The 15,359-nt window shown below is 42.7% G+C and overlaps 1 protein-coding gene across 1 annotated transcript in view; it reads left to right on the forward strand.

Moving 5' to 3' along the window:
* Positions 1 to 15,359, forward strand: part of ttc28 (tetratricopeptide repeat domain 28) — a 135,159-nt gene that overhangs the window by 71,130 nt on the left and 48,670 nt on the right. Inside the window, exons 6-7 of the mRNA XM_085794275.1 lie at positions 11,277 to 11,498; positions 14,532 to 14,720. Of these exons, the coding sequence (XP_085650401.1) occupies positions 11,277 to 11,498; positions 14,532 to 14,720 (411 nt within the window). The remainder of the gene's footprint in view (positions 1 to 11,276; positions 11,499 to 14,531; positions 14,721 to 15,359) is intronic.

Consider the following 15,359-nt stretch of genomic DNA (forward strand, 5'->3'; position numbering starts at 1 on the left):
TTTCCCACATTCAGTCTTGATCATAAAATAATCTCCATCATCATAAACAGGATTTTAACCCTTCAAATGACAGATGGAAATTCCCTAAAATCAAAGGTGACAAGATGTGTGCATATTGCTCTCTCAGGATAACAAAACTTTTCTTCTTAAAATAAGATTTATCTTGTTATCATGAGGAAACAGAACACACTTGGCCAGCGATGGCCGGCGATGGCCGCAATGACGGCGGGGTAGCTATCCATGGCTACTTAACCAAAAGTCTTTGAACTATCAAACAAACAAGTGAACTATGGACTATGGAAGCTTGAATGGCCAAAATATGAAGTTATGACGTGAACCATATGTTGCGGTGTGTAAAAAAAAAAAAAAAAAAGGCAGTTGATTCGGTGGAAACCCTGCTTACAAAACTGGCAATCAAAGATGATGTGGAAATTATGATTTAATAAATATGAAAAATAACATGAATTAACTCTGTAGCTACAGACTTTCCAGATCTCAGTCTGTTATTATCTCTTGGAGACTGTGGACCCACTTGTAGTGCTCCACCACCATAACACGAGCTACATGATATGATAAACCTCTGTTAAAGTTAATTCCGGTATCTGTAACTTTCTCTGATGTTCTTTTTGTGACATACTGTTTGAGTTCACTATTCTGTCTGTCTGATATACTTTCAGCAAAAGTCTCAAATGAGATTCCCAGAGTAAATAAAATTTTGTGTTATTGAGGAGAAAATCTTGAGGGGATAGTTATCTGTCCTGTACAGTTCCATATACTGTAAAGATGATCTGTATATTGATTTTCCTCCTCCTTGCACTCTTAGCATATAACTCTTAGAATCTAAGAAAATTAGACCTCAGCCATCTCTCTAGCTGAACCGTTCTTCAGGAGCTGTATTAGGATGGGTAAATTTGAATCAGATGGAGGAAGAAAATGCATCAATACTTTACATTTCCTGAAAATTTCCAAATCAAAATTTCATAGTCCTTTGAATTAATATGAGCCTCCATCATTGTTTTTATATAATGAAATTGCAGTCTTTTAAATTTCTCCATCTGTCTCTTTAACAGGTGAGAGGCAGCCAGTGTCACTCAGCCGGTGAACTCTTCACCTTGCACAGAGTGCTCTGGCTGCTGAGTTGATGGGTCGTTAATTAGCAGAGCCCCAGTCCTGCTTCTGCTTCTCCAGCACCTCACTAAAACCCTGTTAACCCTTTCAGTATTTTGCCTTACTGAAGACGTTTGACCATAAAACACAAACATATTTTCACACAATTCCTTTAACTGGATAAAGTCTAAATTAAAAAAAAAGTGCATCACTTTTTATGCCTTTAGATATATTTTCTTTTTCACATTAAGGGCTCTAATTTCGTAGCTCTCTCCCAGTCTCTGTCGTGTTTAGGCACACTTTGCAATTTTCGTCCACCACGCACCCTACTGCAAATCCTCCTCTTTCCCACCTCCGTCCCTCCAACCAGCGCAAGTGGGAAATAGAGAAGGCGTGAGAGGGTTTAGAACAGCTGATTCAAATCTACACCAAATAATTCACTAACGCTTTAAGCTAGGAGGCAGACATTTGAGTTTGTGTATCAGGAAGTGAGGCCCATCAACTGTGTGGAGTTCCGTGCGACCCTCAGACGTGTCAAAGGTCACCGTGTGTTTGTCGTTCTTGTTCCTCTCAAGGACACACAACAACACTGTCCCTTCGGACTCCTTGGTTTGTGTTTCAAGACGAGTCAAGTGCAGCAGACCCCTGGCACCTATTATGTGGGCCGATCCCCACCATGGCGACTGTCGTCTGTCTTTTTTTTTTAAGTAGCCTATATACAGTATTTTTGGCTTTTCATACCTTTATTTGATAGGACAGTTCAGAGTGTGAAAGGAAATGGGAGGCAGAGAGAGGGGGAATGACATACAGGAAAGGGCCGTAATGTTCACTGTTGACTTTAAATCATGTTGTTTGTGCTGTGAAAACTAATGAAAGCTCAAGTCCCATTGTCATGGGCATGATGTGCATGTAAAAAAATGTGTAAAAATGCTCTGCTATGACTATTTTTTGATAAAAAAAAGTTGTTTAAAATAAATCTCCAAAGACACTAACAACACGTCCATATTTCTCCCTCATTGAAAAATTCACATCTTATTAATATGCATGATTTGCTTGGTCAGGGTTGCTAGGTAACGGCGGTGCGCGCAGTGTTGCCAACTGGCGACTTTCCAAACCCTCTTGGCGACTTCTTTTGTAAAAAAGCGACTAGCGACAAATCTAGTGACTTTTTCCAGAGATATTACAAATGTTTCAGGACCTGAAATCACGTTATTACAGCTGTATTCAACGAGCAGCGGCGCTGCCGCGAGCACTCATTGGCTGCCCCCCCCCCCCCCCCCGCGTCAATGCGTCAGGGGCAAGGAAGACAGACAGGTGATTTGAAAACACGAAGCTCACGTCAGGTTTCAAGTGCAAGCTTGTGTTTCCTCTGGGGAGTCTTTGTATTAAAATGCAAATTTGAATGTAAACCGAAAAGTGAATGAAGTTTAAAGACAGAGAAAGAAAATGGATCACAGGATTCGAACCCAAGTCTACAGATTATAAGTCAGCGACATTACCACATTGCCACCGCTGCCACACATAATTTTGTGGTGCATCCAGCTGTTATGTAGGAGTGAAGTGCCGCTATCGCGGTGAATTACTACAACAAACAGCGGCATGAGCTCCTGAGCCGCCGCTGCTGTGAATTATAAAGTTCTTTAGGTGCTCGCATCCAGAGGCCACGCCCACAGTCTCTGAGCTACTGGTAACAGGCTGGTATCACCGTCCTTAACCGCTCCTCACCGAGCACAGAGCAACGTCGCCGTCATCGCTGTTTAACGTACGTTACTCCAGCTTTACACCCTGTGGGTAATTTATATAATGAGATGGGGGGGAAATCAACGGGATTGGTTGCTATAGTTTCGTGACGCACGAAAACGGACTCCAATTTGAAAAATTGAATTCAGTTTTTTCAGACTCTGGTACTAAAACTGCATTTTCAAGTCTAAAATGCTCAGTTATTGCGTGGATTAGCAATTTTGCTCCTGAAATGCCTTGTAGCAGAGCCCATACACTAAATTGACATGTTAATTATTTTAAAAAGACGATTTTTGGTTTAGGGAATCTTTAAGTATTTATATTATATTAATAAATAAAGAATATAGTACTCAACTAGGTAATGATTGAAAAAGATAAAATATCAAATTTTCCTTGCCACATATTTATGGCCATGTCATGTCTTTGTATCAGCCAAAACTATTAAAATGAATAATCATTATAAAACCGTGAATTATCAACATTTTCCTGAAGTCAGACCACTTCACATATTAAAACAGATATCAGCGATCCGGTGGTTTTGTCTAATGCTGCGTTCCAGGCTTTTGAAACCGTAAGTTACAGCTTTGTTACGACTTTGTAGCGTTCCAACCCGTAGCTCGTGTTTTTACCGTCCTGTTGCCTGTGAAAGTCACTATAACGGCCACTCGTAACTTCCGACCCGTGAACTCGTACCAGATCGAACTGGTATGACTTCACAGGAAGGAAAAACACAAGTTACGAGTTTCCTTGAACGCACCATGAGTTAGCAGCCCCCGCCCTCGTCAGGCATCTATTGGTCCTCGTCCCTACGTCACCACATTCATGCACATCCCTTGGCTGCACACACAGCCCTTCATGCCGTTCTCTCTCCTCATTGGATAACACTTGTATCCTACAAGGAAAGTTTTCTCCTGGTTTACAGCAGAGCAGAGTGACGGAGAGACCAAACACTCTATGGAAGTGATGCTGACAGAAAATAGGACTATTTAGGACTTATATTAACAAAAACATTCACCTGATATCTGCTTTAAAGGCGACTGGAAGATAGGCCTAACTATAATGAGCCATTAACTGCCCTCTTTAAAAAAAAAAGTCATTAGTTTCCGCATGCAGCAGGTAGAGTCATGGATGACATTGAGGATGGCTTCTGGTCCACAGCCTCTGATGTAGAGGGGAAACTGTAGGGTAACAAACAGTGGTCCTCTCATTGTTGCTCATCTGTTGTGATGGCACGCCATACATTGTAAAAGTAAGGAATGCCTCACCACCACTGTGCTTTATTTATGATAATGAAAAAAAAAAAGACATTTTAATTGTTTTTTTCCCCCAGATGTAGACCACATAGACCAGTAGTGCTCATGCAAGAAGATGATTTGTCCAAAAAGACAGTATTTAATCTAGTACCTAGTTACTAGTTGCCTCTGTATGGTGATTTTGGATATGGACCTGGTCCAACGTGGTCTACGTGTCAAACAGAAAACTGTTCTTACTGAACTATAAAACTAGAAAAAAAGCTTTCACTATTTCGGACATGAATGGTCTAGACGTGGAAAAAGAAAAACAGCAAAATGTCTCTTTATTGCATTTTCATAAATAGAATAAAGGTTTTATATAACTAAAAATTGGTAGGTCTCCAGCTTCTGTCATGATCTAGTAATGTAACTAATGATCTGTCTTGTCTAAGTAGAGTAGTTTTGGATCTGGACCATGTAAAATGAAGTCTAAACGACAATAAAAGTTTCACAAATATGACAGTGGGTTTTGGACAGCACTTAGCCTTAATTTGCTTATTATTATTATTATTATTATTATTAATAATAATAATAATAAGAATAACATTTTAAATGTTAATCCTTTTAAATTTAAACAAATCACATGGAAAAATATTGTCATAGCACAAATTCAATAATTATCCATTGAATTAATTAAAACAATTTTCAAAAAATCATAAATGGCCATGCAAAACAAAACAAACATGATTTCTAGTAATGTCTTAGTACAGCAGCAGGAGATTAGTCCTATATGCCTAAGCGTTTGGTGAATATTTGGGTGCAGTACCAAATTTCACCAGTAGGCGGAGCAGAGAGCAAAAAGTGTGTGAAATTCTGGCGAAAAATTCTTAACTTACTATCAAACTGAGGACCCTCTGTGAAAAACAGAGGGGAGCTTATTTATAGCATTTAGAGCTAATTTAAAGCTTGACAAAGTGAGGACCGGCCAAAATGTCCTCACATCCCAAAAGTGTCCTCACAGTGTTGGTTAAAAACTCTCGCCGGTCCTCACAATGTAGTATGTACAAGAACACACACACACACACACACACACACACACACACACACACAGACACACACACACACAGACACACACAGACACACACACACACACACACACACACACACACACACACACACACACACACACACACACACACACAGACACACACACACACACACACACACACAGACACACACACACAGACACACACAGACACACACACACACACACACACACACACACACACACAGACACACACAGACACACACACACACACACACACACACAGTCAGTAGTAGCAGTGAGTGTCCCTGGTGCTGTAGAGGCTGATTGAACATCTGTCACTGAGACGGATGAAGGTGAGAAACACACACAGTCTTAGTGTGTCTGTGTGTGTGTGTGTGTGTGTGTTTTCTTTGACACACAGTTGTAGAGCTTAGGACGTTCACTACATGTAGTTTTATCACAGAAGCTCTGGATCGAACCCAGACAGACGGGTGGTGTGTGTGTGTGTGTCTGTGAGTGTGTGTGTCTTGGTTGGTTTGTGTGTGTGTGTGTGTGTGTGTGTTGACCAACAGTTATTGAACCTCTCTTCCAGCTGCACGGCCAAACACGACCTGAACACGGTCGTCAACACAAATCCATATCTGCTCCTGTGTGTGTGTGTGTGTGTGTATGTGTGTGTGTGTGTGTTTGCTGTCTGCAGAGAGCTGATATTTACCAGAGTAAATCAATAATCAATAAGTTTATGATCTGATCTAGAGACAGAGACACAACACAACAACACAACAACACAACAACACAATAAGTTGTTACTGTTGTTTCTCTTTCATGTTATAGAACCACCGTTAGCTAGGACGGTTTAATTCAGACTGGCCGATGCCGACATACAGGGAGTTACAGAAATAAAAGCATGCGTGACCTTTTGAAGATCAGCCTTCTTAGACGGGGCTTGACCTTAGCTAAGAGCCTTGACCACAGAGCTGACCTGCTTGTCCCCATCAATAATCACACCAAGGTTTCTGGCCTGGGAACCTACGTAAGGTGCTAGTGGGCCAAGGGAACTGGCAAGGACCTGGACCAGGTCAGGGTGACCAAATAGAACGATTTCTGTTTTGTTTTCATTTAATTTTACAGTTTTTTACGATTGAATAAACACAATTTTGATTGTTTTGTTTTGTTTAGCAAAACCCAACACACGAATAGCACAACCACCTACCCAATTAGCAAAACACCTTAACTCCTTTGCAAAATGAACCACTCTTGTAAAAACTATACACTAACTTATCAAAACCATATTTTTTTACCATATGAAACACACACGCTGCATATGACTTAACTCTGTTTGCACCAGTTACACTCTGCTGTTGAAAACCTTAAACACTTTCGGCTAATTCTGCTTCTAAGTGCATAGAGTAGTATGGGTGAAGCACACAGTGAATTTGCAAAACATCGCTCGGATTTGCACAACTGTAAACACATTTCCACATTTCCAGTCTGAATGCCCTTATGACAGATGCCACGGTGAATCTGCTGAGGGAGGCTGAACTCTCAGTCCAGCCTCCCTCAGCGTCAATCCATGGTTCACAACATGGTCCACAAGAGTTGCGCGAATTTCATTGCTTAAAGTTGGACCTCTTCTCCTTTGAGCTTCACCTACTCCTGCTTGAGGTCTTCCTCTTCCTCTTCCTCTTCCTCTTCCTCTTCCTCTTCCTCGGCCACGGCCTCTGGCACGGCCTCTGCCTCCTTCTTCTCCTCCTTCTCCGATTCCCCCTCTCATCCTCACTCTTCCTCTTCCTCTTCCTTCCATTTTGGTTAAGCTTGGTGAACTCACCTGCTGCATTTTTATAGTGCTTAAACCTGATTGGTGTGTCTACAATTATGCAATCTTGTGTTTGCACACCTGATGGCAGTGTTCAATCAACTGGCTCATAGGTGTGGTCATTTGACAGTCAGTGCTTTAGAATTGCAAGGAAGTGACATCTTGATATACTTCTGTGTCTAATGCATAGACGTGTGTGTTAGTGTTTCAAATCACGGTGTGTATTGTTTTGCACAAAGTGTGAACGGACTCATTGTGCTTACAGTGGTGCAAATCTGGGGCCAAGTTTTGCTCCTTGAGTGTAAGGTTTTGATAATTGGGCAAAACTTTAGATTTTAGTGTTTATTCAATCGTAAAAAACTGTAAGAAATGAAGGTCCATCCAGGTTTTAATGTCTGCCATGCAATTAAACACTGCATGGAGGGATTCTTTGGAGGTGGCCTTTACTGGTAGGTATACCTGCATCATCCGCGAAGCAATGGAAAGGGATGCCATGTTTCATAAATATCGACCCCAGGGGAAGCATATAAAGGGAGAACAGTGTATAATATATCTCTGTAAACACACAGACACACACCACCGTGTCGTCAGCTCAGAGTCTCTGTCTTTTCTGCTGCAGGAGAAACATGTTGTCCTTCAGGGAAATCAAACACTGGTCTGGCCGGTGCACTGGACACACACACACACACACACACACACACACACACACACACACACGCAGTCATTTATTAAATCTCTTTCTTGCCACTGAGACGTGTCGACTGGATTTTCTGTGTTTACACTCGTCACTCTGTGTGTGTGGTGTGTGTGGTGTGTCTGTGTGTGTGTGTGTGTGTGTGTGTGTGTGTGTCTGTGTGTGTGTGTGTGTGTGTGTGTGTGTGTGTCTGTGTGTGTGTGTGTGTGTGTGTGTGTGTGTGTGTGTGTGTGTGTGTGTGTGTGTGTGTGTGTGTTTCATCTCCTCATTCAGCCTCTGATTCACCTCCTCATCGATCCTTCTCATCACTGATTCATCTGCATCTGGTCCAGTTATATATATAGATTTATATATATATATATTATATATAGGTCCAGTTATCAGATATAAATCTCATATTAATGATATTATTATTAAACATGACATCACGTCTGACACCAGACGAAGGTGAAAACTGGTTCAAAATTCTCTAAATAGTCAATTTCTGACAGTTAAATGGATCCACTGATGTTTAAATGGTTAAACAGATGTTAACAGCTGCATCTGAATGGATCAATAAATAAAACATGTTGATGTTGGTTAGAAAACGTCAGAGTTGTGTTCAACAGCTTCAGTGGAAACACGAGGAATTCACTAAAGGTTCAAATATTAAAGAAATAAACAGAACTAAAGGACATGAATGAATGAATGAATGAATGAATGAATGAAAGAATAATGTGAATTAAAACTTTACATTTAGGCTACATCAGAAAAGATCCAAACTATTGATCCTGATCCAGACTGAACCGGTTTCAGGCTTCAACAGGTTCTGACACGTGTGTGTGTGTGTGTGTGTGTGTGTTTGTCCAATTTAATTTCTTTGATTTAATGAGGTTTTTCATTATAATTGTTCTGGGTTTTATCTCCTGCTCTGGAAATTGAAGGCGGACTGTAAGATTCATTTAACACACACCTATACACACACACACACACACACACACACACACACACACACACACACACACACACACACACACACACACAGAGCAGTGCATTGTGGGACATGGAGGAGAACATGATGATCAGTGTCGTTAATAATTCACGTCTCCGTCTCTAAACTCAAACATTTCATTATCGTCCTGCGAAAGGTCAAATTCATGTTTTCATTTCAGACCAAGGTGTGTGTGTGTGTGTGTGTATAGGTGTGTGTGTGTGTCTGTGTGTGTGCGTGCGTGTGTGTGTGTGTGTGTGTGGTTTATTGACGTCCCGTCACAGAAACACTCTCAGCTGGTTTCCACAGATTAGACTCATTATCAGCGGCGGCCATGTTTCCTGAGCAGGAAACAACACACACACACAGACACACACACTCACACACACTCACACACACACACACACACACACACTCCGAGCCGCTGGCCAACACAAACTCTGAGTGACCTGAGCTGCTCGTTTCTCAGACCTTCAGTAGATGAACTGAAGAAAAAACTACTACTACTACTAATACTACTACTGCTACTACTACTAGTACTACTACTACTTCTTCTTTTCCTTCCACTGTGAACAGACTCTTAACCTCAGACGGTGCTGACGTGCATGAAAAAACAAGCACGCGTCTGTTTCTATTTCCTACAAGTTCTTGTGAATGAAAAGAATCATTCCTGCTCCAGTTCTAGACCCGGTCCAACCAGCTCAGACCTGAAGCAGCCGGACTCATGAGGGTTAACTCTCAGCCCGAAGGAGGCGGAGCCTATAAACAGTCTGTGGGCGGAGCTACACATTTATTGATCAGAAGTTGAATGGAGCTGATTAAAGGGACAACCAGGAGTTTTGTTAAAGTGAAGTGTTTTCACACTACATTTATGAGCCTCCGCACCGTGAAATTCTTTGACCGGTGCAAGACAGACTCATGTTTTCATTCATCAAGAATTAAAGTCAGAGGTTGGAAGACGATCACATACCGTCGTAGTTCCCACCATAAACGGAGATTCATACGGCGGCGTTATTCTCATGACTCGCCACGAAACCGAAAGTAAAGAAACGCTGGTCGGCTCGCCCAGCATTTCCACCACCACTAATAATAACAAAATAACCATAGAGACAAAACCATAGATTTATCTAAAATGGACCATTAACAAGTGGTAACGGAGATTCATCCACATTAATATCAGACTTTTTTATTGTCACAGAATTTTTCGTTCTGCCGACAGAGAAACTCCTGGTTGTCCCTTTAACCCAGTAAATGAAGCTGCTCTGGATCGACTCCTTCCTTCTGTTCTGACTCTGTTCAACAGCAACAACAGAACCAGAGGAGGAGTTTACTCTTTGTTCTAAGTTAAATAAAGTCCTGTCCCATTTAGGGCTGCCACGATTAGTCGACTAGTCACGACTACGTCGACTATTAAAATCGTCGACAACTAATTTAATAGTCGATGCGTCGTTTCTTTTCTTTTTTTTAAACTTTGTTTTTCTCTCAAAACTGCTGCAGCACCTTCCACACACGCACCCGCCGCTGCAGCCGCCCACCACACACACACATGCACTCACTCACTCACGGTGAGTTTACAGGTGTTCTCTCTCTTTTCTCTCTCTACCTTTCTTGTCCCTCATCAAGCGGCACCGGTGTAACCCCCCGCCGCCGCCGCCGCCGCCGCTCCTCTCTCTCTCTCTCTCTCTCTCTCTCTCTCTCTCTCTCTCTCTCTCTCTGTCATTTTAAATGAGAAGCGCTACTAGCAGCGGTACCGCTGCTCCATCGTTTTAAATCACGGACTGAAAAACAGCCGTTTGTCATTTAAAAATAAAATCGCAGACTTTGAGAGTCGGTGTTGGAGAACTAGAACGTTACCGCGTCTGGTCACAGCGTCCTGGTCACGTAATGAGCGCTCATCTTAACGAGCAAGTCTTCTCTCCCGGCGTAAAACTACGTCAATAGCTTCCCATCACAGTCTGCACCTTGCAGAGTTTGAGCTGCACCTCAGTTTCACTTGTTTTCATTTGACAGTTTCACACAGAACTTTCTGTTGAGTCTTTCCATGTTTCTCCTTCTGTGACAGTAAAAAGGGAACAAATCATTTCTTCAGACAAGACGATTGTCTTATAAACTATTCGATTTTTTTTTAACAGAACGACTCCTATTATTTACACTGAGCACAAGTTATATTTGAATGATAAGCCTACCAAAACTTTATTATTGTGAATAATTCCTTAGTTTAAGGTGTCTACCTCATTTTATTTAAATGTAGCTATGTTTAATGCCAGAGACAAATGAAGGAAAGAAAAACCTAAAAAAAAACAGTGCTTTATCCTTATTTTACTCAGCTGTTTGCACTTTATGCTACAGTTAAAGCTGCATATTTCATTAAAAGTTTAATGAACTATCATCTTAATTGTCTTTATTTTTAGTTAGCATATACCTTAAACACTTCAAGCTGAAAGCTAATGATGGTATATAAGAGCAGCTGCTGCTGGTGCGATAATCTGTATGTTTGACATTCAATTTACGTATGATCCCATTAGTCGACTGATCGAAAAAAATAGTCGGTGACTAGTCGACTATCAAAATAATCGTTTGTGGCAGCCCTAGTCCCATAGAGACGACAATGTTGGAGGGTTTGCTGTATGTGTGTGTTGATGGTGTTGTGTGTCTGTGTGTGTCTGTAGGCAGCGTCCGACGCCCTGAGCAGCCTGGGCCACGTCTACACGTCCATCGGGGACTTCCCCAACGCTCTGGCCAGTCACAAGCAGTGTGTTGTTCTGGCCCGGCAGACCCAGAACCAGCTGGCCGAGGCCCGGCAGCTCGGCAACATGGGCGCCGTCTACACCGCCATGGGAGACTTCACCAACGCCGTGCACTGTCACCAGCAGCACCTACACATCGCCAAGGTAACGGTGTAGTGTATGTTCTGCCTCCTAATATGTTAAGTAATTTATCCTGAGGGTTTCTTTTGTGTTTAGTATATGATCCACTTCAAATTCTTTACTTTTATCTTTGGAACTGTCTTTCATCTCCAGGTGTGTTCTTTGTTTGTCTGAAGGTAATGACTGGTATAACGTGAACTAAAAGCTCTGTCCAAACTGAAGGCCATATTTTTAGGTTAAAGGTTAAGTCACTTTTTCTGGACATCTGTATTTGGTCTGTTTCATCTATGCTTTAGTTAGTCTAAAGGGTTAACTGACTGGTCAGGATGGTAAATACCAGAGGGTAATTTGGACATGTTAAGTTTTGTCTTAGCTAATGTCCATCTTGTTCATTTACATCCTTCTGTTTAGAGAGGTGGAGTTTTAGAGTATATAAGGTCAGGACTTTTGGCTAAAACCCAGAGGTCTCATATTTGGCTCCAGAGACTTCTCGAAAATTCGGCTTTTTGACCCTGTATCTTATTTGCAATAAACTCTTTTTTTACCTTCTACAAAGAAGACGTGTCAGAGTGGTCATCTTTTCATCAGCATCGACATCAAAATATACCACAACGGACCAGAGACTGACCCCAGACCAGTGGCGGTTTGGTTCCCATGGTGACAGAGGTCACACTCTTCTCTTTATCACTGAATCAAACTCTGATCCATCGGCTCTGGTCCGTCTGGTCCGTCTCTCTGAACAGAGGTGGAGGAGTTGTTGTTGTTGTTGTTGTTGTACGGCGGCCGACAAGGGCCAAAACACCACAAGAACCAACAACATGAAACACACAAAACACATGAGAAAGAAAAGAGTGTTGTGATTGGCCTGTGACAAGCCAGAGCCAGACTACATCATGAACATGTCTAGTCTGGCAACGAGCGGTCGACCTCGGGATGAAGGCTGTCTTTCAAACTGCCTCTGCACCAATAGGGTAGCGCTACAACCAATCAGAGCAAAGAGCAGGATGATAGGGTAGCGCTACGACCAATCAGAGCAAAGAGCAGGATGATAGGGTAGCGCTACGACCAATCAGAGCAAAGAGCAGGATGATAGGGTAGCGCTACGACCAATCAGAGCAAAGAGCAGGATGACGTCGCTAGATTAAACTTTTCCCGTCGGTAAAACACCAAATCCATCCTTCTTCTGAATGAACGACTTCAGTTTCTGGCTCAACTTTTAAAGAAAATGACAAGTTTAATTCTTTCAAAGTTGATGCCAACGGCCGATTCAAACCATTCCTTTGCCAAAACCATCTATCTTCTTGTCATGTTTTTCACCGTCGTCATGGCGTTAAGCCGCCCAACGACTCTCTAAACAGATAGAGCGCTGTGATTGGTGAACACAAACGGTGTTCCAGACTCAAAAAGTTCCTCTGGCTCGTTTCTAGACCCACCTACGGAGCAAAGAGATTAATGCTGCTAGGGGGCAGAGAGATTTATAGGCTAGGTTGTGAACGCATTTAATGTCAAAGTGACGTTTTTACTCTGTCTCTCCAAGAGTTAGCCAAACTTCCTTCTGAGCATCCCACTCAAGGATGTATAAAGAGGGTCTGGTCCCATGGGACTGGTCCATCCCTCAGGTCGGCTCCCCCTAGAGGCCTGGAGGATTACCACAGTCTTCAGTTCATATGCAGCATTTCTCTCTTGTAGTTGTTTTGGGGTTTTGTGTGTTTTTGGTTCTGCATTGTTTCTGTGTTTGCAGCATTTCTCAGTTGCATTTGTTTTATGTGTTTTTTTTTTTTTTGTGCTCTTGGTTTTTGCATCATTTCTGTATCTGCAGCGTTTGGCCCGGCCAGCACCGTAAAACAAACTGGTGTTCCCACAGTGAGACAGCGACGCTCCAACTCTTCATCACATCTGCTACAGTTTGATGTTTGACTCTATGATGATGAGTTCCTTCAGAGTTAAACTGAAGTGAGATAAATCCTCCTCCTCCCCCCACATGGAGCTGGTTTTACACCTTCAGCCGGTGTCACAGCTTCCTCCTGTACTTCATCATCTTCACACCTCCACCTACAGCACTGTAGATTATATTAAACCATAATAATAATATAACCCTCCACCTGAGGCAACACATTAACACTCCAGCTCAGAGTTTCCTCCTCTTGACTGATGGATGTTGGAGCGGAGATGAAGCCGTCAGCTCGGTAACACTCAGTAATTGAATTGTGTATTATTATTATGGAGAGACGTTGTTATGAAGTCAAACAGCAGCAGCTTCATCTCTGCAGTCGCTGTGTGTTTTCACACATCTGTCTGTGTTGATGAATGGAGCTTTTTACAGCCCAGTTACTGCACATTTCACACAGAATATAAAGTGCGTTCAGGACAGAGAGAAGACAGAAGACATCACACGTTTCTCTGTGTTTTCTGTTCAGATCGGTGTTTTTTATTTTATTTAGTTGAGTTTATTATTACAGGACAGTGTACAATACCATTAATCACTTGTAGAACAATGAAGAGATGGTTGTACCAGATTTATCCTCTAGGGCTAATGTCCATCTGTAGTCCCAACAACAACAAGGTAAAGTCAAATCCTCCGACTGTCCAACGCTTGTTCAGTCAGACAGTTTATTTTGACAGTTTTGGCTCCGTCTGTTGGAGAAGTGTTGCTCCGTCTGCTTCGTCTAAACACTGAGTCACTGTCAAACACCAAATACTGGAACACAGGAGTTCCCCAAGGCTTTTACATGTAGGAGAGTACATCCCAATCAGTTTATTTTTTTTAATTTGTGGATGACACAGCAACATGGACTCCTCAGTCCGTACGTTTACATGCAGAACTTAATCCAGCTATGCTCAAAATGTGATTTTGGCGTCTAATCAACTTCTGTCCTTGTCCCAGTTTACATGCAACTGAGAAAAGTGAATAACTGATGGGAACGCGTTGTCCTCCTGGTCATGTTGGTTTCTAGAGGCAGACCAGAACGCTGTAACGCTACAACAACAACAGCTTCAGCGTCCGTTCTGGTTTATTATATGAGGTCCCATGTTGTGTTGTGGTCTCATCTCTGTCAGACTCTAGAGAACCAGCGTGAGGAGGCTCGGGCCTACAGCAACCTGGGCAGCGCCCACCACTCCCAGAGAGACTTCGACAAGGCCGTGTCCTTCCACACCAGAGTCCTGGACCTGGCCCGGGAGCAGCAGGACCGAGCCATCGAGATGAGGGCGTACGCCGGGCTGGGCCACGCCGCGCGCTGCATGCAGGTCGGTATCAGAGCTGCTGCATGCAGGTCCGTATCAGAGCTAGGGAGGGGGGTAACCGGTCTGATTTACAGATACGATTCGATTAAATTATTGAGGTTTTGAATCAATTACCAACCACTTTCGATTATTAAAGGGACAACAGGGAGTTTGTATTTGGTTATAAAAAAGTCTGATATTAAAGCAGATATCAGTGGCACGGCCGTTTCGGCTAATGCTGTGTTCAAGGCAGGCTTTTGAAACCGTAAGTTACAGCTTCAAGTCACAACTACGACTTGGTAGCGTTCCAGGTAACCCGTAGCTCGTGTTTTTACCGTCCTGTTGTCTGTGAAAGTTCCCTATAACGGCCACTCGTAACTTCCGACCCGTGAACTCGTACCAGATCGAACTGGTATGACTTCACAGGAAGGAAAAACACAAAGTACGAGTTTCCTTGAACGCACCATGAGTTAGCAGCCCCCGCCCTTGTCAGGCATCAATTGGTCCTCGTGCTACGTCACCACATTCACGCGCATCCCTTGGCTGCACACACAGCCCTTCATGCCGTTCTCTCCCCTCATTGGATAACACTTGTATCCCACAAGGAAAATTTTCTCCTCGGGTTACAGCAGAGCAGAGTGACGGAGAGACTCGTGTTTAGGC

This window comes from Trachurus japonicus, chromosome 12 (genome assembly GCF_045865225.1).
Source record: "Trachurus japonicus isolate A0001 chromosome 12, Traja_1.0".
In the NCBI taxonomy this organism is placed as follows: Eukaryota; Metazoa; Chordata; class Actinopteri; order Carangiformes; family Carangidae; genus Trachurus; species Trachurus japonicus.